Source organism: Alosa alosa, chromosome 9 (genome assembly GCF_017589495.1).
Source record: "Alosa alosa isolate M-15738 ecotype Scorff River chromosome 9, AALO_Geno_1.1, whole genome shotgun sequence".
In the NCBI taxonomy this organism is placed as follows: Eukaryota; Metazoa; Chordata; class Actinopteri; order Clupeiformes; family Clupeidae; genus Alosa; species Alosa alosa.
In genome coordinates this window covers 9,778,822-9,805,491 of record NC_063197.1, presented here as the reverse complement: position 1 = coordinate 9,805,491, position 26,670 = coordinate 9,778,822, and the positions used below count along the sequence as shown (strand labels likewise).

The following is a 26,670-nucleotide window of genomic DNA, read 5'->3' as shown; positions in this document are numbered from 1 at the left end:
TGTGAAACATTGTCTTGCGTGTTATTTATGTCTAAATTTTATTTTCACGTCAATACCTTTTCTCACATGCTTGCATCATTTTCAAACCTGTCTGCACATATTGTGCTAACACCCCATAAATATCAATAGCTCAGCATGAGATCAAACCTCAACTTTTCAAGCATCTGAAACGTTAAGCGGCTAAACTTAATGAAACATCGTAAGCCCCGAACTGCATCCCAGCATCTGACCACATCCCGTGACCACACACACACACACACACACACACACACACACACACACACACACACACACACACACCCCCTCTGTGTCAGTAATATCTCCCAGCAAATGCAAAGGAGTGGGGGGTTGGGTTGGGTTGGGTTAGGGGTGTGCAGAAAGCTGATGAGTTGTGTGCTGACTCCAGCGCTCCCCAGGGTAGGATACAGTTCAGCATTTCCAGTTAAGGAGGCACACAAGCGGCAGGAGCTGCACTATGCAGTCTAATCCATTCACCGGCCACCCCTGGCCTCCAGGATCCATTAACTCTCTGTGGCCCTCTGCAGACGTGTCCCGTGCCACCCCGCAGCACTCTGACCCCCCCCCCACCCATCGCCCCATATTCCCAACACCCACAGACCCCCATCCCCGCTGTTCTTCTCCACGGTTTCTCTCCAAAAACAGGGTTTCAAATGTATCAGTCACCTCAGAACAAAGAGGTTCGCTCAGAGTCAGAGAGTCAATACACTGAAGCCTACCTGTGTTTCCTCTGTGTACATTTTGCGGTGGCGGGCCACAGAACTGGCACACTCAGCTCCCAGACTGGCAAAATGTATAGAGGATTGACTAATAGACTAGTAGCAAAATATAATTGGTATTGTAGCAAATGTGGCAATGACACATGGATTGAGGTGGGGGCGGGGTGTCTTTAGCATGCACTCGGTGTGATAGCCTAGTTAATGAAAATCATAAACTAAACCCAAAGAAAGGAAGGGAGATGATTTGCACCTCAACGGCTGTGGTTTGATTCTACAATGTTTGTACAAAACGTAATTTCTAGCTAGGCTAAATGTTTTCTCCATTGGCAACATAACTATGGCGATTTTCATGTTCGGTATATGTTTTCACTTAGTCAAGCAGTGAAATGTGGTAGGCTATAATAATTCATGAGGAAATGTCCAGGCGAGTCAGACAGAAAACAGACCTTTAGCATTTCTGTCACTCTATGTCACTCTCAAACTATGTTAAAATTTTTAGCGACCAGAATTTAATTATTTCCCAGACCCACATGTTATTCTTTTTAGGTCAAAACAAAAACAAACAACGATACAGGTCCTTCAGCAAACAGAAAAATAAAAAGATCAACTAATTTGGCATAGCATTTCTATTATAGAAATAACTCTACCTTTCAACAGATTTTGTCTGAACTGATAATATAATATAATATAATATAATATAATATAATATAATATAATATAAGGAGATTTCTATATTTTTAGTCTAGGAAAAAGTGTATATTGTTGCTTAGGTTGCAACAATTAATTGGTTAGTCGCAACTATTAAGTTAATCATCAACTATTTTGGTAATCAGTTGCCTCAAATGCCTCAAAATTTCCTGATTGCAGCTTTTTAAACTTTAATAGTTTAGTGCTTTATTTGCTCCTCTATGACAGAAATATGCTTGGCATGTGGACAAAAAGCATTTGGCATTTGAGGACAACATCTTGGACTTCGCATTGAATACAGATCAACTTTTTATTTTGTTTTCTACCATTTTCTGACATTTTAGCGATTAAACAACTAATCAATTAAACAAAAACAATAATAAACAGATTATCCGACTATGAAAATAATCATTACTTGCAGCCCTAATTATTTCTACATTTAAACACATAGACAGACGAGACACAGACGGTTCAAAGCATCAATGTTTTTGGTGATTTTGGTCACAAAATCTGAGCCACAGCCGAACTTCCTGAAAACTTTTTTTACAAGCTAAAGAACTGTCTCGACGCGACATCTGTCTAAGTTTTTATTTTGCACTCGGAGCTATCACTTTACGACTGGGTATTTAAGCTCCTATTTACTATTCAAACATATATTTCCCTCGTAAAGGAGGCCCTTTCATGACAAATGAGTCACAGCGGTAATCACCTGCCCCGCCTGCCTGCTCCGGGCTCGGCTCATAAATCACTTTGGCAGCAACACCAAGCAGGCCCTGGGCCTAATCATAAAATCAAGTTAGAGTTGATTTCTTTAGAGAGCATCAGCAGGATCCTTAATATCTGCTCCATATTGCTCTTTTTTCCAGATGCACAGACAGAAAGAGATAGAGAGAGAGAGAGAGAAAGAGAGAGAGAGAGAGAGATAGAGACCGAGAGAGAGAGAGACCGTATTAAAGTCTGAAATCTGTGCATCTCGGAAAAACGACGGTGGCTCCAGCCTGCCACCTCGTGTCCACTAAGAGTACTGCGTAAATACGGAGGCCAGGTCATAAATTATGTCACGGAGCTGCAGTAAGAAATATAAATGGGAGTGGTAAAGAATTCACAGCCCCTGTACAGTAGTCTGAAGCTCACTGTGCCAAAGGCAACCATTTTGTCATCTTGTAAGACTCTTTTGAACTAAGAACTAACTATGTTTTTGGAATACTTAAATCTAGAAACACGTAAAGTAATGAAAAAGAGTACATAGATACATCAGATACATAATTAATAGCCATAAAGAATTCAGAACTATGAGCCTAATAACATTAGCTTTTTGTTATATCCTTATATGAATTATTAATATGTAAAGGATACAAAAACAAGTCTACGTGGTTTCCATAACAGAATTACAGAAAGAGAACTGTTTACATTATTGGACTTCTCGTCAAGTCAAGTCAAGTTCTTGTGACAACCACCACCAGTGACTTCACATCAAGCAACACATTTTGTTTTAATACTGTTTAACCATTTTCAAAAACAAACCCTTTAAAGCAATCATAGTTTTAGTTATGGGGCCCAGTTTCTCTCATTGATATAAGTGCATAGAGCTTATTTCATCTACAACCTACAACCTCAAGACTTAAGACCACAGCAGTGGCCTGGACAAAAAGTAAAACAAGAAGAGCAACACAGACAACCTCACAGCAGAGAGGAACGGCAGAGAACACTCAGTTCCATTATGGGTAAGAGCCTACAGTGCATGGTCATATGCAGATCCAATGTTACTACCAAATGCTAGCGTGGCACAGAGATCATATTTACCGTCGCCCTGATACAGAGGACGAGGGTACTGGAATCGGGTTCGAACCATTTGCATTTGTGTGTCCACTCACATAACTTAAAAACTACTGGTTTGATTTACTTCATATTTACATCACATAAGGCAGGCAGATTCTGCTGGTAGGTAGACCCTTGATTCACCCTGACTCACCCTGCAGGCTTTTCTGTCTTTTGACAAGGCCTTACAAAGCTGAGTCATTAAAAAAGTCCATCACTATAGATCAGTCAGAACAAAGGACACCTACCCCAGGTTCTGAATGAAAATGGAAGGCCTACACTGATAAAGATAAAACATGATGTAAATAATGTTCCTGTGTTATGAATATGTTATAAAGAGAACGCTGTTTTATGAACTCTGCACACTGAATGTTTCTGAACTGAATTCAGAAACACACTAAACAATTCTCGCACTCACAGTACTTTCCGAGTTTGTTGTGGTGTGTGGTGTCACGAAGAAGTAACAGGATATCTGCCTATTTCCTTACAACCCTCAAATCTGATTAGCATGATGACAATGTGCCACAACAGACTTTAGATGATGGAGATCAAACAGGCCCACTGACACAGTACCAAGCATTGATGGGGATAAATGTGAGGCTCCATTGCCCAGTGCACTCTTCTTAATGCCCCTCCACTTAGACTACAGCAACAATTTTGTTCCTATACCCAGGCTGACTAGCCTATGCCAAGATGTTTTTTGTTCTGTTTAAAAAAGGGGTATTATTTCTAGGTTGTTTCTAGGAGCAGTCTACTATGCCCTACATGATCTGAAAGTATGCAACAACTAGTTAAATGCATTCAAAAATCAAATATCTGATATATCAGATCAAACCTGTTTTGTATAGCTATGTTTTGTATAAAAAGACTCTGATAAACGATCACCAGTATTATTCAAATTTGCTCTTGTCAATGGCAGACAAATGCTCCCATAAAAGGAAGCGTAAGCATGTCATCTGTGTCAAACAATGGCCACCTAGATGATTCTATACACTTTAGCCCCATTATTTCCACTATCCAGAGGTGCATGAGAATGTACAATCTCAGCTCAATAAAACAGACAAAAGACATCAACACCACTAGCCTATTGTAGAAAAATAAACTGGCAGTGACAGTGAGAAAGCCACTAACAAATTGACTATTGCTGCTCATCAGAAGGTTTCCTGACACAAAGTAGGTTGATTCTTTTTTTATTTTTCCTTTTCTTTCAGAAGGAGCTCATTGCTTCTGTTGTCTATCTCTTCTATGAGACACAACACTAAAAAGATGCTCACTTGAGAGGCTCACCTTTTTGCAAAGAACAGAGGCGCTCAGAGCTTCAAAACATGTGCAACTGTCTATCATTTCATTAATAGTCACAGCGAGATGTTGTAAGAAGACCCTCATAGACAACAATCAAACGAAATGTCAAATATCTATAAAAGGGCCTACATTAAAGGACAACAGTCTTGTGATCCAGATGTAACAAGTTGGATTCAACAGACTAAGGAGATGCCCAGCCATGCACTAAACTCCTTCCCACCAAGCATGCTAACTATTTTTTTATGCAAACTGATAAAAATACCATTCAATTAGGGTGACTTATACATGTGTAATGTATGATTAAAAAATCACATATCACATACATACATAAAAATGAATATATATATATATATATTCATTTTGATCAAAACAAAATAAATATGCTGAATAGCTGTGATTTTAAGAGAACTATGATCACATAGTGTCCATCAGATGAACACCTGATCATCAGCATGGTCCAAGATGACAGGCAGGCTACGGGCTACTTGTGTAACTGGTCCAAAGCCTGGTACCACAATAATAAAGATCAAATTCCTGTAAAGCAAGTGAAAAAGAATGGAAATGACACAGGCGCCTTCTTTCAGTGCTTCTCCCAAATTGCATCTGACAGGGGAGCAGAGGTCCGCCCCCCTAAACAACCTGGGCAGGGCTGCTCTAATGGAGTCACTCCTTAAGGTTCCCACTAGGTGCTGCATCGCTCTAAAATAGTAATATTGAAACAATACAGATTTAATAAAAAATATTATTAAAGGCCTATGTGGTCATTTGATTTTGCACCTGATCATCAGCATTGTCTCAGATGACAGGCAAGCTATGGCAAAAGAGAGAAATTCTGTCTAATGCCTGACAGTTTAGGCCTAGCTAGTTCAGTCCATCTGGACACTTGCCTGCTGCTTGTGTGTACTGCTGGACAGTATATAAACAACATATAATCTGTATCTGATTCTTACCCTAGTCTATCCTAGCAACTGTACAGTACATCACAGCACACTCTAAATGCACGCTCTGCACATGGAGACTGGAATGTGGTTGGATCACATCACACTGAGACTGAATTTCAGCCCGGTGTAACTGCAACCCATCAAGTACGCTCACGTGACACCTGATCACAACAGAGATAGGGAGTAGTTAGTGATCACGCATATTATTACCGAGTATAAATATATCAGTGAGAAGCTGAGAACCAAGCAGCTGTTGCCCCCAAACAGCTCTCACATTAAAGCCTCGTGTTAAAGACACAAGAATTTATCAATAGTATGGATGTGCCATTAAATTAACCCTTGCATCAAACTGCCTTTTCACATATGGTTCATTAGTGCATTTCACTATCCATAAGACATCCTGCAACTATCATAGACCTAATTATCAAGACATTCACAAATATCATCATGAGAGATATTTTTGGAATGCAGGTTACATTCCACAGAAGAATTTCAGAGATGAGATCAGCGGGAGCTGGGATAATGGAGCGATGCCTGGGATACAGCAGGGAAACCGCATGAATGCTGGATGCAGTAAAGGGCTGGAGGCCATTGAACGTCTCTGATTGCATCATCATTAAGTGCCATGAATGGGCCGGCCTGTCTGAGGCCTGAGTGAACGAGGCAATTATACAACAGTCAAATAAGTGTGTTTCCATACCAAATGCATGGCCTACATGAAACCATACAACCATTAAAGTTACAAACATGCGAGACTACACAGTATGAGCACTCCTCCAGAGTGTGATCACTGAACAGTAATGCCGTGTTCAGGGCTACTGTCAGAGATGGTATGGTGTGGGATGATCATTTTTATCTACTACCTCCACAGTTTCTTTTAGGTGTAGTGTAGCAGGCCTTGCAGAATTCTGTTTAACTACACAGTAGCCTAGGGCCAAACCAAAACAATGTAATACCCTTTGTTGTCATGACAACATGTAATAAGCTCTGTGTCTAGCTTCAATGCCTTAATGACATAGGGTAAACTGAGACACAAGCAAGTTACCTAACTAACCGATTTGCACCTCTGAGTCAAATGCTACTTGTGTAAGATATGTATCTGGTTTCTAACATAAGCCCATGAAAGCACAATTCATGTCAGTGGCAACAATGTTCAGGAATTAGCCTACTGTATTGTATTATTGCGATAAATGGATTAGGTATCAAGCGCTTTATATTTCTCTAATCCAACCAATAGATGAGCTTTAGACTGATAACCTGTAAGAGGATTTAATGGGCAAGTTTCCCTATGGCCAGTTTGAATTGTATCAACAGCTGATAGATTCATAGAATGATTCCACACAATTGTATTTCATTTAAACTAAAATAATGAACAGAAATAAATATAATAATAAAACAAAGGCTGATTAGCAATTATTGAATGCATGGAGACATTTGCATTTCAAATGATCAGAAGCGATCATAATCTGTTTACAATACTTGTAATGTAAGGCACTCGCAAACTCACCCAAGCTGTAGCGTAAGTGCCATGTCAGGTGCACCTGCTTTATATCTGTGGGACTGGTACCACAATATCAACAAATCTAAAACAATATTGTTTTAGTTGAACAAGACCATCTCAATCAGTCTTGATCTTGCCTTCTAAATTTTGTTTAGTTTAAGTCTTTTTTTCCAGCTGCCTGTGAGGATGAATATTTTTTCCAAGCATAGGGCTACCCTAATATTTAAATCCATCCCAAATAGAACAGTCAAATGACAAGACTTAGGTTAGGTTAGGTAGGCTACATGTCAACATCATGCTTGCTTGGAAAAGGCAGACCCACGGACCTTCTAATTAGATATAGTAATCAAGAATATACCCTACACATACCCACTGATAGTCCTATGAATGGATACAGTTAGGATACTTGATGCAGGCTATTTTTGTCCTACATTGGCCAGTAAGTAGTAACTTGTATCGACATTGGCCTACTCAGAAATAGCTTTATAGCAGAGGAGTCAACAAGGCAACTGAAACAATGGGTTCATAAGGACACCTCACCTCACAATAAGCTAGGCCCGTGTGAACGTGAAAGCGTAGCCCATGAAATTAAGCATTCAGGAGACACAAAACAACACCTTTTTGCTTTGGTAATAAGTAAGAACACTGTTTCAAATCCTAAAATGATTACACGAAAAAGCCCAAATAACTAGAGGATGCTTAAGATGATGTAATATGTTGGTAGCCGTGATACAAATGAATCCTTGCTAGTGGTCCTGCTGCTGTTTCCTCCGAGATCCTGGTCCAGAACGTTAGCCTAACGTTAGCTTTCGAGGAGAGGGGACGCATTGTAATAAAGCCGACAGACGCAGTACAGGCACGCTTGGTATTCACTTTGTTATTATCTCTTCATTGATAAATGAGCATACAAGAATGAGCTATAAGGTGCATTTTGTTAGCTTATTTTGTTAGGGAAAGAACGAAAGTAGCTTCATGCGTGACATTACATTACCTCAACCATAGGCTCCTTGGTGAAGCAAATACTGCCCACTACAGCGTGTCAATCGGTCCCTCACGTTGTTGCTTGTTTATTTGTTATGTCTGTATGCACCAGAATAGTTTACCGTTGTCATTTTAACCTGTCTTGATTAAGACTTTAGATGACACAAAACTGTAACAAGTGAATGAACCTGTTCTTCGGCGTACAGTCAATACTAAATACAGCGGGTTAAGCGTCGTCGATAGATTGAACCATTTCGTTAAGGCAGGGGGGATTGGAAGAGGGCGAAGTGTCATCACCATGGAGAAGAGCGTGATGCCTTCACAACACCACAAACCCTTAACGCGAGATATGGATCTCAGCATATTCATGAATACAATGGCTACTTTGTTTTTCATTACAATTAGGGCTATAATATGTATTAAGTTTTCAGATGAACGAGAATATGTGAACGTAGAAATATCTGCAGCTTGCATGTGGGCCTTGTTTATTTTGCAGGCTAGCCTATTAACAATCGTTCTTCAAATGCAAAAGAAATACCATCGAATCAGTCAATTAGCCTATTAGTATGCCTACTTTAAATTTTGGTCTGCAACAATGTGCTTTGAGATGCATCACCCCTTAACACCATGCAGTGGCATTTTCCAATATGCTACATTTGCATTAGTTTTTTAAGATATGATTGAGTCAGTCATAAGCTAATATTATAATCATATGTTTACTGAGGTATATGTAGTCAAACTAATCCTCATACGGAGAATGTGATTAGTACACTGATTTGCTGAATTGCTGTAATCGGATTGCACTGTTTTAAAACACTAGAGGGAGTCAGATCCCACATAACAATAGGCCTACAACATCCACACAAACGTCACCTTCATTGAGTCCATGGGTGTTTCTGGTTCTCTCCATGTTTCTGGTTTCTCTGGTTATGAATATTTATAAATATAGGCCTATTAAGTTACCTTCAGAACGCCAGGGGGCGTGATTCATCATTAGTTGTAAGGGGAAGGGTATCAAGGGTTGCTTTCTGCAGAAAATTGCATTCTTTGGATTTATTAGGCTACAATCACAATGACATTTGAGAAATTGTTAAACGAATAGTATTATTCTACATAGAAGCAATAGTGAATGTGTCAGATGCATAGAGTATACGAGGACAAGGCCTTCATTTAATTATCCAACAAAATTGTTAGGCTAAAGTGCCAGTCAGTGCCAACCCGGAACAATTCACAAAGGGAAATGTTAATTTGGTCACCACAGGGCGGACTGCTGCTGTGATGAGAACTATAATACAAATTCAGTTAATTACACTACAGATAATAAGAACTCAAAACTGATGAGTGCTGCCAATTTATTCAGGTGTGGCAGTAATACCATTATAATAACGAAAATTATAATTATAGCCAAAATATAATAAAGAACACTACACGGCACAATAAATAACTTTATTCTGTCCTCTACAGTCATGATCTGTCGTTTTAAAAAATTACAAAAAAATAAAAAACAGTTGAGACAGCTGATGTGACAATGTAAAATCATCTCATGTGTTACAGATCACTAGCATTTTTTGTATGCATTAAAGTGATTCAAACGCAGTGAGTGAAAATAAGCCACAATAGAACAACAACCATGCTTCAGTAAGTTTAGTCTCAATGGTTGCTCCTACTGAGGAGCAGTGTTGGGAGTTATACATTAAAAAAGTAATGAAAATACAGTAATGCATTGCTTTTTGCTGTAATGCAGCAATGTAAGGCATTACCAATACAATTTCAGTAATATTTTACTCGGTACAATTCTCAGTAACTGAAGTTACTTTGCTTTTTCATCCAAAATTGAGAATTGCTCAATTGGCACCAGAGAAGATTATCCAAGAATTAAAAAAAGTAATCTGTGCTGGTCCTGGAATTTGATTGCCTTGTTTAGATGACTGTAGAAAGGGAATTTGAGTTATCTCTGCCATTCATGCAACATATCTAACATGGTTAGGCTATACTTCTCATTTCAAGCAGTGAGAATAACTAAAATTTTGCTTTTACAGACAAAGATCGTAGCCATTATTCTCAAACTATTTACATTAAGTCTACACCACTGTAAGTGGAAGGAAAGGCAACCAGCAATGATGAGAAGCATTTAAAGTCAACATACAATTTCACTATGGCTATATTTTGCTATATTAAATTGTGAGTGACCTTTGGCCTTTGGGGCCTACATTGTCCCATGAGCCATAACTGAAACCATTATATTGTTATTTTGTTAGCCTTAAGCCTAGCTCAGTCATTATGCCATACCACATCACCTCCTGCCGTGTAATGAGCTGCATTGAACACGTGAAGATCTATTGAGAACACCAAATCCATTTTTCCTGTTATTTTGGTGAAAGTAATGTAAACGTAGTGTAATGCCTTACAATTCAAAGACAGTAATATTTTAATGTAACAAATTACTTTGAGATGACAGTAACAAGTAATAAATAATGCATTACGCTTTTGAAGTAACTTGCCCAACACTGCTGAGGAGCATTAAATGTGTCTGTAATTGTTTATAACTAGGCTGCCCGCCCCATCAGTATATCAGTACTGTCTAATATAGATAATGTACTTATAAATTAGATCAAGTACTGAGCACCAGCACAAAGCATGTAGTAAAGTAACACACATAATCCCCTTTTTTGTTTATTTTTAACATACTGGGTACCGATTGCACTAAGGGGGTATCCAGTTTGTCAGAGAAAGGGTCATGCACCTATCCACAACAGTATAGGCCAGTGGTTCTCAAATTGTGTGGCTATAGTGGGGAATGGAGACATGACAGGTGAGAAATGGGAGATACATACACGCAAACATACATAGGAGTCATAAAACAGGCCTATATAAATTAAAGCACCATCAGATCCAGGGGACTGAGAACCAAACCAGAACCAAAATGCGAAAATAATATTTTAACATAGCCATTTTCAATTTTGATGGGGTGATGTGGGTGGGGCTTGAAAATTCCCCACCTCCAGACAGTGTTGTGTAGCCTGGGTGTTCCCATGCTGCCTTGCGCGCGATTTGATTCACGCTGCTAAGGCAGCCTGGAGACCTGAGATAGGGAACCAATCACAGAACAGGGGGGAAAGCAAGACGATGATGAGCTATGCACAGACGCATTTGATAGACATCCGTGGCACCCAAATAAACGGATCTGGGCATTTTTTTCAAATACGAGAAAATGAATGTTTGGTTCCCAGACCACGTCTCATTGATAAGTGGTGGCGCTAGCCAGGCTAAGTGTTGTGTGTAACGCATTACAAAGTAAAGAGTTACAGTAACGTAACTACTTTTTCGAGTAAAAAGTAGTGTAACGCGTTACTACTGAAAATTTGGTAACGTAACGTAGTTCCTTTTTCATTTCGGCACAACGTTACTTTTCCCAGGGACAGATTTGACAGCGACGCTGCTTTCTCAGCTGTGCGCTTGCGCAATAGACACGAGCTCCACACGGCAGCCTACAGTACGTGACAGAGGCTGGTAGCATGAAGTGCAATCATAGCTCCAAATGGTACGTGACAGAGGCAGGTGGCAACGAAAAGCAATCATAGCAAGCGAGACGCAGCCAACGGTAACTTCTGAGGGATGGAGGTATTCGAAACTAAGGGGAGGAATGTAAGTGTTATTTGTAGCCTACACTGTGCCCTGATTTTGTCCACTGCCATTAACTCAACTGCCAGCCTACTGATACGATTTGCACTAGCTTTGAAGGAGCGCCTGTTTAATGAAAGAGTATAAGGTGTATTAAGGTGTTCACCTATATGCCTGATTAAGATGTATTGAGACTATGTTATTTGATATTGTTTCATAGGGCTTTAGTGGTGGTGTTGAAGCCTATAAGCCCAATATTTTCTTGTCAAGTGCTCTGTTTGTGGCATTTTTTATAATAAAGAGCACAAAAGAAATACATTTTGTCCTCCATAGTAGAACTTTATGTAGGCCTACGCATTTAGGAACAGATATTGGGTTCTGCCCAAAGACGAGCAACATAAAAGTAACGTAAAAGTAACGAGTAACATAAAAAGTTACTTTCCATAGAGGGTAACTAAGAAACGTAACGGGTTGAGAAGTAACGAGTAACAAGCAAACACTACTTTTTAAAAGTAACTTCCCCAACACTGCCTCCAGAGAGGGAAATGACAGAACAAGTTTGAGAACTACTGGTAGGCCTATAGTGCATTACGGATGCGCTATTACGTTCTGGATACACAACAGCAATGTTACATACTCCATTATCTTTATTGTAAGCCAGTGTGGAATCAAAGTGACTTTGAAGTAATTATTTTAAGGTAAAATAGCTACTATACATTGTGTTTCTTTAATTTGTCACTTCTTTACAGTTCTTACTTGCAGAGAGAGTAAAGTTCCACACTCTGGCTCCATATCAAAGTATTGAGTGATGACGTTTTGACCTGGGGCCTTTATCAGATCATGAAAAAACAGGAAGGATAAAGACTCAACATATAATCCTTATATGTTCGTAGTAACTAGCACACCTGGCGATAGAGCTTGCAAACATTTTATTTTGTCAATTTGTAGTCTGCAGATGGTAATACTCACCTCACCTGATGTCAGCAAATTGAGGGCAAATGATATGCCACATGCACAAATGATGTTCAAATGTAGCAACTCAAATGTCATGGAGATGGAGATGCATACACAAAATTATACATTTACATTTATTCATTTATCACATGCATGAATTCAAAGTGCCTTAAAACAATGAGGAGTCAATGCAGAGGAGATCAAACAATTATCAACAATACATTCTGCATAAGCCTACACATAAAACCGACAAAGGCAGGCAAAACCTGATGTTGCCACTGCAAGATAGGTCTACAATTTGTGTGCCCCTTGCATCCACATAGGACAAACTTATTCCCCAAAGCACTGAACAGTTTGTGTGGCATGTTGCTTTTTTTCCACAAAGAAAGTCAGGTTGGCTCAAACTGGAGATTATTGTACAATTCACTTTGAATATTTGAACATTAAAGATGTTTAAACATCTTGAAAGAGTAATTTTAGGCCTATGGCATGATAGCAATTCCCTAGTGTTTGTCCATCTTCAAAACGTAATTTGCTTCATTCACGTGTGCTGCATATTTGTGTATGGCGCATGTAGTGTACAGCCCAGATGACTTGTATGTGGTTGTACTCAAGTTTTGACTATTGTTGTTTACCAACAGCAGCCATTCAAACCTTAATTTCCAGGGCGAGACCCCGCTCATGAAGAACATGCCCTTTTGCGTTCATTGACGACTGTGACGTCAGAGCGCAACGTCATGTCCGCTGTGGGCTTCATAGATTTGTTTAGGAGGAAGCTAAGCTTAGACAGCTAACGTTTGCTCACTGTTTTCATTGATAGTGTCAAACTAGCTAGCTACCCCACCACTTTCTGGTGGTAGCTGAGGTTAACTCAGTTATGGAATTCTGTCAATGTATACAATGTTAAGTGATGCCAGGCTTGATGAGCTGTCTTCATCAATGAATCAATCACGAGCTATTATTTTGTGTTGCGAGTTGGATCCACACAGTCGATTTTTCGGGTAGCTAGCTAGCCAGCTACCCGGCTAACATTTAATGAAGGTGGCTGGCTACTTGCAGCAATTGATTTTGGGTGGACTAGCGGGCTACCTGAGGACGAGAAAATAAAGCTGTAACAAGACCCACTCTTCTCTTCACCGAGACCTCTGTTTATTTGCTGTCTTTTCATCTTAACTTGTGCATTATGGGAAACGCCGCAACCGCCAAAAGAGGCAACGAACTAGAAAGTGGTGAGTTAGACTGATGCTAGCTAACCTAAGTGCCATATGAGTCTGACATCCAAATAATATCTGCACGTCAGATAAAATGTGTGAAATGTCGTGTCTGCTTTCCAATACTGTACTGTTGACCGGGGTTATGTAGGTAAACAAACATCTCTTATGATATTTTGCACGTTCATACGGTTGATCAGAATGTATAGCGTTAACGTTACATGTGAGCCAACCAACGTTTGATATGTTGGATTGTCATACCAATACTAGCACATAGCTAGCGAGCTATCAGTGACAGGTTGCTTGCTACAGAGATGCCCTTTTAGGCAATTCTGGTTTGACGTCATAAAGTTACCAGTGGGCCTAAATTTGGTCAGCTAGCCACCTTTCCATTCTGAAAACCACCTGGCCCACGAACTATCAGTAGTAATATGCCATTGATCCAGTATAGGGGGTGTCACGGTTTGGTCTGTGTTAAGGCCCTGGCTTCCACTCAAGCCTTAATCAGCCATTTAAGAAGAAATGTAGAAATGTGGTTAAATGTTGCAGTGTTACAGATGCTGCATGCTTCATTTACTTGACCCAGGCCCTGAGGCTATGTGAACTTGCATGACTTGAGATAGCAGTACAGAAGGACAGCAGAGGAATCAGTCTACTTAAAATGCTAACACCTACTTGAAAAATATAAATAATTGTTGAGTGTGAGGCTAGTAAGTTGCATGTACCCTTGCGATGCTGAGAAGTATTTTGTGTCAGACATGTGGCAGCTGTGCTTCACTATTGTTTTGCTTGAATAACCTTAAAATAATATTGCAGTCTTATTTTTGTGAAGATGTGTAACACACAAAGTAGAGAGTAGCTTACTGGATGCATATTAAATAATTGACAATTGATGTAAAGTCAGAAATGCACAGAGACTGGGGTACAAATGTTAGGCCTACCTTAGCAAGTCTTCAATTAACATTAAAGTCTCACTATGCTTCATATACATTTTTGCGATCACCATTCATGATAAGAAATGTGTTACATTAGGTTATGAAAAAGGTACAAAAAATATAATTTTTGATAAGCTGTCATGTATTTGTATAGATCAGTAGGCTATACTGTAAATTGTTTCAGGATGATGTTTTAAAATGTCTTGTGTATTAAGGGATGTTTTCAGTTGTAGTGTATGCTAGTTCCTCTCAGGTTTTTCAATGGGCCATCTCAAAGAGGGAGAGGCTTATGTGTGTGTTCTGGACTGATACCATAGATAGATGGCTGATGGTTGTAACGCAAGTAACACAAGCTGCTAATTTTGCTTTCTGTGCTAAATAATATCTGGTCACAACTCAGAGTGTGTGTACATGTGTTTATTCTTTGAATGCTAACCAGGGGTAGTTTTGGAATAAAGTAGAATAATGATTCTAATATGAAATATGCCTAGGTCTATAAATTAAAATACATGCAATAGCATGGCTAAGTCATGTAAACAATAATAATTAGGTGGGTCGAATATTTTGGAGATGCTGATGGATGTTCTCTCTCTTTCTCCCTCTCAGTTCTCTGATTTTATTGATAAGAAATTAATGTTAGAAGAAACAGTTTATTTAATCTGATAATGTTCCTGTTAGCGTCCGCGTTCCCGTTCCTGTTATTTTGTGATTAAAAATACTCCAATCACATAAATCTACCCAGATACCAGGCTGATCCTTTTCCACTCAGCCTATCCCTGGGAGGTTATTTTGCTTATTATCACTTGTCAAATGTTATTGATATAACAGTACAACTGGGGGTTGCATTACTTTGACGTTAAAATGGAGACCAGGTTAGACTATGTTTTTGTATTTTTATTTACATTTTCCATACTCATTTCACATGCTCATATCCGAAGCAACAATTAGTATAGGCCTACATTTTTACAGTTTTTCTCAGCCACTTTGGTGCATTTGTCAGATCGGAATGGAAATTATCAAAACTGCTTGTTCAAACTCCCTATATCATCTTGTCACTTGTGCGCATCATAAAAGCAATTTCTCCCAATCTTTAACAAACACCAAGTGCTTTAGTACATCTATGCAACCAATTGTGTATAAATGTCTGCTGTGGTTATTCCTAGCTACAGTATATGGTCTCCTTTGCACTGTAGCTTAAATGTTATTGTATTGCTGTAGCTCTGTAGCTTAAATGGTATTGTATTGCTGTAGCTGTAGCTCTGTAGCTTAAATGTTATTCTATCTCTGTAAGTCACTTTGGATCAGCTAAATGAATACATGTAAATGTCTGCTGTTTTTTACATTTCCAATATCATGTTGGTCAAAATGCACTATACTGGTTCCATGTGGAATGGTCTTACCCCATAAAACAAATAGGCCTTACTTGATTGCTTGAGTCATTACATTCAAAACTAGTTGTCATAGTTTGTCGAGCACATTTCATACATTTCAGTCCCAGCAGACAGGGACGTAAACAAGATGTATGGAAAGGCCTATACAGTAAATCTTTATAGTGGTGCACAGTTCTGCCCAAGGTGTGTTTCTTATGTGTTGTGGTAAATTTGTCATTTTTCTTTGCACATGTCAAAGCCTATAACTGTAACAATGTCTGTCAACAGCTTGCCATACGAACAGTAGAGTATTGTAAAAACTTTTAAACTTATCCAGTTTCTTGCAATCAATCCCGACACACATTAATGTCTAAATTTGTCATTTTGAAATTGCTATGCCACACAGAACATAGTGTTTTGTGCATTTTTGGTCGAAAATACTTGCAGAATAAACCGGCAGAATAAACTGACAGTTTCATTGGAATAAATACTTGCTTTTGAGACAAATATTTTGAGCAAGATACTCACTTTTGCCGGTAAACCACTATTTGGTGCAGTTTGCACTAATTGGTTTGAGACAAATTGTTGTCTCAAAAATAGAAAATGCACCAAAGCGACTGAGAAAAACTGTAATCAGCATTTTGCTCTCTCGGTACTGACCTAATGACAGTGTCTAAGCCAAAGATTGTTCTAGTCTATTTACCTAAAGATTAAAGAATGGTTCATTTTTATGATTTTTAGTTGCAGTGTTGCAGACAGAGTTGTATTTCTGGAACATGGGGCTCAGCAGCATATCTAGCTTAATCTTTATGTTTAGTTCATCAGAACTAATTATCCTGTAGTGAAAAGGAAAAAAAATGTGCATTATCATTATCCGGAAGCACAACCAACCACGCGCGTATGGTTAACTGAAGAGTCTTGCAAATAGGCCTAGGCCTACATCAAAACAGGAAGTGTGCGCCGTTCAGACTAGGCCACTTGCAGCTTCTATTCATTGCTTTGGTGGAAGCACTCCTGGAAGAGCGTGAGTTCATGGCCCAAGGGAAAGATCCAAACTTTGGCCAGTCGGTGGGCACTAACACGGCTCTCCAAAAGCTAGATGTGTTGGCAAGCCGCTTTTTTAAGTACCGGAAGGGAAGCCAAGAACAAAAATCGCAAGAAAATGAAGGACCTCTTTTCTCAGAGTACACCGTGAGTTGGGACAGAGCAAGTACGTACGCATAGAACATCTGGTACTGCGTCTTCATTTTGTTACATTGACTGCTTTATTTTTTTATTATTTCCATGTTCAGTTTTCCTAATTTGTCTCCAGTATATGAAATTAGCTGTTTTCATTCACAGGGTTAATACATAAAACTGGCATTCATAGCAAATGTGCTCTGTCCTTACAAATAGTAAAAATAGACATTTTCGGATCTTCACAGTCTTTCTTCACATCATACTTTGCATGGATGAATATACGTATGTGTATATATGGTTTTAATTGTACTGGTTCTTATTTTATTTTTAGCATTCCTTTCTGTTTCAACAGAGATGGAAATGGGTGGAGATCTACCAATATGTGTTTGCTTTGAATATCACACATGAGTTACTCAGTTGCTATTGATGGTCTCACTTCATATGTGCTAATGCTTCTTCCAGGATTTATATTAGTTATTTTATTTACCAATGTTTCCAGTCATTAAATATATAAAGCTCAGATATAGTTTCATATGTAACTTGTAACTGCACTCAGGAAGAGACAGGAAGTGTTCAGTTAACCACATAGACAAAGACCTCCCCAAATGACTTCTGTTCTTTGCAGACAGTGGCTGGACAGGTTTTTGAAAAAAAGAAAGAAAGTTTCCATTTGTATGTTTCTGTATAAAATTGCCGTCTGCTGGTGTACCTCTGCATATTTTCCCATGTGTCTCACTTTAACTTGTATGTCTTCTTCTGCTGTCTCTTTCCTCTCCTTCTCATGCAAACGCTTGGTGATCTTCAGAACTGTTTGGTATGCTTTTTTTCCTTCCATGAGCTGCACTAAATTGTAGCATGTATAGCATGTTAAAAGTATGATCACATTACTTCAGTGCACCAATAGCCTGTTCAAGGGCACAGATTGTCAGGCTTGTCAGTGAGATTGCTTATTCAGCAAAACGTCTATCCACAGGACTTTGGGTGGAGATGAAATTGTCAGACAAATTGAGAAATCTCTTGGATTTTCATTTTTAAGGAACATTCCAGCAAAGATTTCACTTCACTCCCACCAGTCTGTTTCTCTCCTATGAGGTTAGCTTCCTTGAACAGCAGGTAGTTATGTTTGGATAGATCTCTTGAACAGCAGGTAGTTATGTTTGGATAGATCTCTTGAACAGCAGGTAGTTGACCATGAGGAAAACCCTTCTTATTTCTTTTTTGAAGTGATAAAGTGGCAGTTTTGTTACTGAGAAGGGTAGGAAGCTTCATAACCTTAAATGGTTGAATGTATAGCTGTATTTAATGAAACGGACCAAAACAACAATCTGTACGGTAATTTGAATTGGGGGGGGCTAGCATTTTGCACTGGTAACCAAAAGCAGGTGACCTCATAAGAATATTCTCATGTAAAGTGTGTTGGAAAACTCTTTGCTGGAATGATGCTACATCACTATGTCTCACACATCAACACTAGAAGGCAGGTCATAGAGCTTCCTGTTATTATCTGTGTGCTATGCATGTATTAGCTAGTCTACAAGCAATGACAGGTGCTGGATACCTGGACTCATTACTTCTCTGTGTGTTCTTAACCTTGTATGTTTTACATAACTTCAATGTTTTAGGAATTTGTAGCTGTTTTCCCTTATCCATACCTTACAAAGTTTTCCCTTATCCATACCTTTCAACGTCACCTGTTAATGTATGTTTTTTTCTATCCTTTAGTGAAAGAGTTCTTAGCCAAAGCCAAAGAAGACTTTTTAAAGAAATGGGAATGTCCACCCCAGGTAAAATAATACATGTATAGACATACAGGTGCATCTTCAAAAAATAGAATATCATGTGGAATTTTTCCAATAATTTATTTATTTTATATAATCTAGATTCATTACACACACAGTGAAATATTTCTAAAGAATAATCTTGATGATTACGGTTGAAAAAAAAAAAACACGGTTTACAGCTCATGGAAATCAAAAATTGAGAATCTCAAAATATCTCTCTATAATCCGATGTGCAGGCCAATGGGCTTTTCCATGATATTGTAATGTGTTGAGATGCACCTGTAAATTATACTTTATTAAACATTTTCTGCGTTGCAATACACATACTGTAGAGCTGCTCAGATATGGTCAATAGTCAATTGTAGGTTTGAAAAACTTAAGAGGCATTTCTTACAGTGAATATGGTCATTTTCTGTCTATTTATAGTCTGTTTTGTTGTATTTGACTTTAGAAAGTGTTATTGTCTCTATATCCAGCCATCAGTCTTTACTCCGCTAAACAATATAATCTTGTATGTAATCATTTAATTGCAAGGAAATTTTCTGTAAAACATAGTTTGTAACTATTGTCTGAATGTAAAAATGTCTTTATCGAAAATAGTGACTCATAATATTAAAGGCTGTGGTTCTGAAGGTGTGAGGCCTAACTCAAAGCAAGAGTTTAAGTAGGAATTCACTGAATTGTAGGCATGTCTCTATGACAGTACGGTGAGTTTTTAGGTCCATTGTTAGACTTTTACATAAATTCATATTTGTGTTGTTTTTTTGTTTTTTTTCATCTGTCACTAATGAAACCCATTGATTCACATGAGACACACACATTAGTAGAATAATATTTTACAATAGTGTGCCGCAGAATATGACTATAACATAAGCAGTAATTTAGCTGTTGGTTGTTGGTATACCAATGATGGTTGTTGGTATACCTACTCTCTGTACATTCAGCCCTTCTGTCTAAGATGTGTCTCTCTCATCTTCAAAATATGCAGTTTAAACTTGGCACCATCTGTGTGTGTGTAGTGAAACTGAAGTGACCCTTATGTGCAAGAGAACAGAATTCAGCAAGCCCCAAATATTATGTTTTCAAACATGAAACATATTTTGATCAAACTCATGATTTTGTTAGTACCTTGTAGTTAAAATTACATCAGAAGCGGTAGTAGCTCACGTTTGTCAATAGACTCCTACAGGCCCCTAGACACATCACACTTTCAATTTACTTAACTTAAGGTTAAGTCAAATAAACATGCAGTTATACTTCACACCTGACATTACTCTTTTTCCTTTTGTAGAACTGTCATGATGTCGCTCTTGTAATTATTCTCAAAGACAGCTAAAGTCATGTAGCCTTACAGTCCAAGTCTTATCTGATGTGTATAGGCCTGTATAGCTCATCTATCTAACTCACTTTCTGATAGCACGACCCCACGCATGCACTTAACCTCCTCACACACAGCCACCACACCACATACATGTGATTTTGTCACTTCGTTTTGACTGACGTGAAGTCTGAAGTGTGCTAGCCTCTGTGATCTTTCCTCTAGAGCACAACACGACTCGATGACTTTGACAGACTGAAAACTCTTGGCACAGGCTCCTTCGGACGCGTTATGCTGGTGAAGCATCGCGCTACAGACAAGTACTATGCAATGAAGATTCTGGACAAACAGAAAGTATGTTCATTCTGTTTGTTTTTCCAGCAAATATTTCCCAGAGTCCTAATTTCAGCCAATCAAAAGAGTGCAAGAAAGTTTCTTCTCTCTGTCATTTTATAGCAAGTTAAATTGAAGTTAGATTGAATTGATCTTTTTTTTCAAATCTCTTCCCAAGGTGGTGAAGTTGAAGCAGATAGAGCACACCTTAAATGAAAAGAAAATATTGCAAGCAGTGTCCTTCCCATTTCTTGTAAGACTGGAGTATTCCTTCAAGGTAAGAGTTCAGCATAACATAGTCTATGATTACCGTTAGTCAAGTATTGTTTTTTTCTTCTTTTTTTTTTAATTATGGAGACTTTGAAAAAGACTAGTTAAACACTGTCATTACCCTGTTGTAAGGGCTGGACTACACCTTCAAAATGAGATGTCAATATCCTGCAGGTTTGAAAACCTGTGTTTGGCTATTTCAATTCAGCTCAACTCAATTTTATTCATATAGCACAGATGAAACAGTAACAAGGCTGTGACCCCTAAAGCAAATCATAAAACGGATATGTTGAAAATAACACAACTTGTGTTGTTTTTTTAACACATCCCTATGTCCAGATAGGGAGAACACAGTTTTTGTCGTTTCTAACACAGTTTGTGCTGTTTTAAGAGTGCACACACCCCCTAGAGCCCCCTAGAGCAAACACTTAAGTGACTGGTGAGCAGAACAGTCCCTTTTAACGGGAAGGAACCTTGAGAAGATCCTAACTCATGATGGGGGCCCATCTGATTGGGGCTACCCAGGTAGCATTGCGGGAAGGGCACTCCCCAGGTGGCGTGAAGCTTTTACAACAGCCTCTTTATCCTTCAGCATTTCTGTTTCTATTGCACCAGTCCAGAAATTGTATTGAAAGGGGTATGGGGGGATAGAAGGGAAGTGAGAGGAGAGAATCAGAAGCAGCAGACACATTAGCTGCTTTCAGACATACGTGTAAGTCTGCATGTTCTGCACATATATCAAGCGGTTGGGCCGTATATCTGAACAACATATCCCAACATTTGGAACTCTGAACTTACACTACTCCCCTCCTAGTTTCGGACGGACATTATGTGAATGAGCTCATATCTGAACAAAGCAAATAACATGCAGAGATTCTGTTCATGTGCGTCGGTGTCGTTCACACATAATATCCGCATAATGTCCGCATGTAAGCATCATATCTGAATCACCCAAAGGGTCAGACATCCATTTGACAAAGATCAGCATATAGTGCGGAGGACATGTCTGAAAACAGTTCAACAATTTAACAATTCACACACACACACACATCAGGATAAAAAACATTAACATTAGCGTGCATGTGTCATACTATGTACACGATGTATACAAGATGCACACATGATGTATTTAAGACTGATAGTGGATACAAATGAAGAGTGAGCCAGCATTCAAAGTGTTTCCTGTATGAAAGCTTAGTGGGAATGCAGTGCGTTCATGATACACTGTGCTATGAAGCATTCATAGGCTGGCACACAGTATATATGTATAATAAGCAGAATAGGAATTGTGATTTGCAGTTTACCCCTAATTCTGTTACTGTGTGAATGAAACTGTCCATTAATAGTCTTTTGTCAAACATTTTTAGGACAACTCCAATTTGTACATGGTGATGGAGTATGTTCCAGGTGGGGAAATGTTCTCACACTTGAGGCGAATTGGAAGGTTCAGGTAAACAGCTAGCTACCTTAATTAGATTCGATCCTCATTCAACTGTGGATCATTTACATTTACTCTAATTCAAACCTCTCTGATATTGTAAAGAAATGCTTTTTCCATCTGTTGTGAGCCAGTTAGTTGTCTGTGCTTACTGTGGATCTCCCCCTGTGTATTCCAGTGAACACCATGCCAGGTTTTATGCAGCACAGATAGTCCTTACGTTTGAGTACCTCCACTCGTTAGACCTCATCTATAGAGACCTGAAACCTGAAAACCTTCTCATCGACCAACAAGGATACATTCAGGTAAATCATCAATCCAACAGTTTTCTTCTCTATAGACTATATGGTCATTTTTTGTGAAGAGGATCTTATATTTAGACATCAAGCCACTCAGATTTTTTTTAAAACATATGTGTATCTCTCTCTCTCACACACACACACACACACACACACTAGCTTACACAAATTGAATGCCATATTCCACTATCAAACTGAACATCAGTGGTTGCCTTTATTAATATGAGACTGAAAATGTGAACAGAATTCTTCTTTTCTAACACTAGATGACTAAATAGTCCATTCTAGGTATATACTCTTGACTGAATGTCCATTCTTTCAACACTCTGGAGTTGCTTGGGGTAATTCACTTCCATAATGATTTTCTGTTTCAGGTCACAGACTTTGGTTTTGCCAAAAGAGTAAAAGGTAGAACCTGGACCTTGTGTGGGACTCCAGAGTACCTGGCCCCAGAAATCATCCTTAGCAAGGTAAGGACAGAGTCTGTTAAGTACAGTACACATGAAAGTTGGCCTTAAATCAGGTTTTGGTTCTTCATTACAATCTTTAATTAATGCTTTTGTCATTCTTTGTTTGTCCAATAGGGCTACAATAAAGCTGTGGATTGGTGGGCATTGGGTGTTCTGATCTATGAAATGGCAGCAGGATACCCACCCTTCTTTGCTGACCAGCCCATTCAGATCTATGAGAAAATTGTGTCCGGCAAGGTACTGTAAACTATATGCTGACTGAGTTTACACTCTGATTTGCAGGTTGTATTATGAAAGTACACTTCAAAGTAAACGTTATTTGTGATTTCTGTGATTTCTCCTGCTGTTACAGGTACGATTCCCATCCCACTTTAGTTCAGACCTGAAGGACCTGCTTCGGAACCTGCTTCAGGTGGACCTGACAAAGCGCTTTGGAAACCTGAAGAACGGAGTCAACGACATCAAAAACCACAAGTGGTTTTCAACAACTGATTGGATTGCCATCTATGAGAGGAAGGTGTGTGCCACTATTTATTTCCATACGTGCCATCATATGAACAACACTGCAGTTATTTTACCCTCAAAGAATGGTTTCAAACTAAAGTTAATTATACACTGACTTATAACAGGGAGAATGGTGTCTGCCATTGACAGCGTGCATCCAGAATGCTTGGTATTGCATTATGTAACTTTGTGGTACTGAGCAGAAAAATTACCCCTTTCAGCAGGCTTCAGCGTACTGGGTTCCACTTAGCATCATTTTTCATGGAACCCTGCACATGGTAAAATGATGCTAAAGGGATAACACAGTATGTTGAAAATTGACAATAAGGGGTAAATGCTTATTGCTGCATTTTAACATTCCTTACGTTCATTTTACAATTCTTACGTATTACAGTACATACTAATCATGTCCATTTCCTAGGTGGAGGCCCCCATTATACCAAAGTGCCGAGGACCAGGGGACACCAGCAACTTTGACGACTATGAGGAGGAGGACATTCGTATCTCAGATACTGAAAAATGTGCTAAGGAATTCCTTGAATTTTAAAATTTAAGAATGAGCAGGACTCCATTGGAATTTGAGGTATTTTGATTTTGTTTAATTTTGTTTTTATGTTAGTTTAATTTTATTTTATGTCAAGATCAAGTTGAGACCATCATATATATGTTCAGACATATGCCTACTTCCTTCATTCCATAAGGCTGAATGAGATCTTCAATGCAAAGATCTTTGTGTGGATTTTGCACAGCCTAATACCCAGGCATATTACGGAGAAGCTAACCTGGCTGCAACAGAAATCTGTCTTTTTATTGCTTTTTCATAGTCATACCCAGTGGTATTATTAACCCCTTGAGAGAAAAATAAGTAATTGAAATAGACACTGCATCTATGAACCACTCGAATGAAATGATGCACATGTGGCTTTCTGTTTTTGAAATAACTTCACTTACAGCATGGTGGTGCACATGTTTTGATGGGAAATTGTAGTACAGATTGTTTGTTTTCCAGCATCAGTTGCCTGTTACATAGTAGTATTTTTTTTTTATTATTATTATTTTTTTTTTTATATATATTTTATTATTTTTGTTTGCACTTGTTACAGGACCATCTGTCACATTACCTTTATTATCATTTTGCACTTTATGTTTGTGTGTATGTGTATAGGTGTGTCTGTTGTAGGGGTGTAGTTTATTAGAAGTTCCACAGTTCTATAGTATTACAGTACTTGAGCCATTCTACTGGGCATTTAAAAGATGGGATTTATCATGATATATTAACTTATTCAATCAAAATACTCTCCCAGTTTTTAAGCTAATGAGATTCACTCTGTTTATGATTCTGACATTCTATTACTACTATCAGCAGGTTCACATTTCAACATACATTTAAAACAGTCAAAATGAACTAGAAAAGACTGATACTGAGCATCTGTATAATATAACAAAAAGCATTTGCGATAATGTATTGTATTATTTTTCTCCATTATCCCAAAGGTCTGTGTTTTATGTCTGTGGTGTGGAGTGTAGATTATGACCAAAAGTGAAAAATAATACACTTGAATGAAGGAGTTTTCAGTCACACGCAGCTAATTTCATACCCTTTTCCTGACGTATTCTACTTCTTAAGCACTGTACAGAACCCCCACACCCCCCTCCCCTCTCCCCTCACAGACCAGAATCATATCAGTGAGATAATCCCTCATGTGCACATGTGCTTCTCCTGTCATCCACAGGGTGGGAGTTTTCAGAGCAGACTCATTAGCTATGATAAGATATCGTAGCGCAAAAATTGACTTTTATTTTGACAGGAATGTCAAATGTCATTAAAAGTCTCTTAGTTTCCTCCAAAGATGTTTTGGGGCTTGTTATATATGTATACAATATGTGGTAGAGCAGATATGCTAAGGCACACACACACACTCCCGTCCTGGTCTTCTTCCAACTGCAACATTATGTACTTAAAGAAATTTGAGGGCAAGTGACCTTGCATAGCTGAGTTTTCATTTTGATTTTAGTCTGTTAATGTTGAATCATTTCAGTTTTTAAATGTTTCGATATCTAATAAATGTACATTTTTGCAGTCATGGTGTATTTAATTTCACCATCAAGCTGTTTACTTGCAGCACTGTAAGTAAGCAAAGTATGTTGTCAGTAATCATCAGAAAAATGTGAGATTTTTTTTTTTATTCATTTCAAATGCCTAATTTCAGTTACTTTTTTTGACTGACCTCTGTAATTAAGTAATGCCACCTGGTAACCTAGCGCTGTCCCGAAAAAAAACTATACCCACATTACCCTCTTCACCGCTTTGTTTTTTCTCTTACAAAATGGCTTCTGTTAGAAAACGATCAGTTTCCTTTTGTATAAACTTGAACTGAAATCTGAATCTGGGGCTGGATTCTCAAAGTACTTGTGGAAATTGTAAGCCCTCCAGTTCCTGCTACAGGGGGGACTCCAGTGTTTTCCAATATTTTGGGTGCATCTTGAGATGTCATTGGTACTGTCTGTGGTCATAAAAAGTGGGTTTATGTGTCAGCTGGCATGTTATTGTGACAAAATAGGCCTTGTCCATATACTGCTGAATAGTTGCTGCAGGAGTCTTAAATGCTCTAACTATCAAACAAAAAATGGATGACAATTCAAGATGAACATTAGTACAGTGTATTCCATATAGTTTTGTGAGTAGCTGATTTGTGTTTTTGGAATAAATCATGTAATTACAGGGAATCTGAGACTAACGTTTGTGGATTGTTACCATGACTTGTCATCTGTCACATACTGTAAACCCACATAACCTTTATTTCTCATAGGCCTACATGGTTCCTCCGTATGTGCATTTTCCCAATAAAAACACAGATGTCAAAACCATTCTCAGTATCTCTGGTTTATTTGTTTCCACTCACAGGTCAGGATTTCGCTTGATTTCATCCAGACTTTTGCTGAAATCACACATTTGTATATCTGAGACATGAGTTCTGATTAAGTTGGCCTGTGTTGAACATAATACATTTCCCTCACGG

At 38.5% G+C, this 26,670-nt stretch overlaps 2 protein-coding genes across 6 annotated transcripts in view; one reads left to right on the top strand and one right to left on the bottom strand.

The window, feature by feature from the left end:
• ttll7 (tubulin tyrosine ligase-like family, member 7) overlaps positions 1–8,228 on the bottom strand; it is a 62,031-nt gene extending 53,803 nt beyond the window's left edge. For both annotated transcript variants that reach the window (XM_048253040.1, XM_048253041.1), the window contains exon 1: positions 7,978–8,228. The gene's annotated coding sequence lies outside the window, so the exon portion shown is untranslated. The remainder of the gene's footprint in view (positions 1–7,977) is intronic.
• A 5,067-nt stretch (positions 8,229–13,295) lies between these two features.
• On the top strand, positions 13,296–26,518 carry prkacba (protein kinase, cAMP-dependent, catalytic, beta a). Of its 4 annotated transcripts, none has more exons than XM_048252302.1 (11): positions 13,296–13,771; positions 18,043–18,051; positions 18,960–19,021; positions 20,562–20,690; positions 20,848–20,946; positions 22,307–22,389; positions 22,556–22,682; positions 23,051–23,146; positions 23,261–23,383; positions 23,499–23,663; positions 24,072–26,518. In XM_048252302.1, exons 1-11 carry the CDS (start codon positions 13,726–13,728, stop codon positions 24,195–24,197), a joined length of 1,065 nt encoding a protein of 354 aa, XP_048108259.1. In that variant the 5' UTR covers positions 13,296–13,725; the 3' UTR covers positions 24,198–26,518. The 4 variants fall into 4 exon arrangements, with proteins under 4 accessions (XP_048108259.1, XP_048108260.1, XP_048108257.1 ...); XM_048252300.1 differs by lacking the exon at positions 13,296–13,771 and adding an exon at positions 13,790–17,268; XM_048252303.1 differs by lacking the exon at positions 18,043–18,051.
• Positions 26,519–26,670: the final 152 nt, after the last annotated feature.

Coding starts and splice junctions, on each gene's coding strand:
- prkacba (XM_048252300.1), top strand. CDS start 17,091: ATGGCCCAAGGGAAAGATCCAAACTTTGGCCAGTCGGTGGGCACTAAC. Junction 19,022..20,561: donor AATGGGAATGTCCACCCCAG/GTAAAATAATAC, acceptor TCTTTCCTCTAG/AGCACAACACGACTCGATGA. Junction 23,147..23,260: donor CAGAAATCATCCTTAGCAAG/GTAAGGACAGAG, acceptor TTTGTCCAATAG/GGCTACAATAAAGCTGTGGA.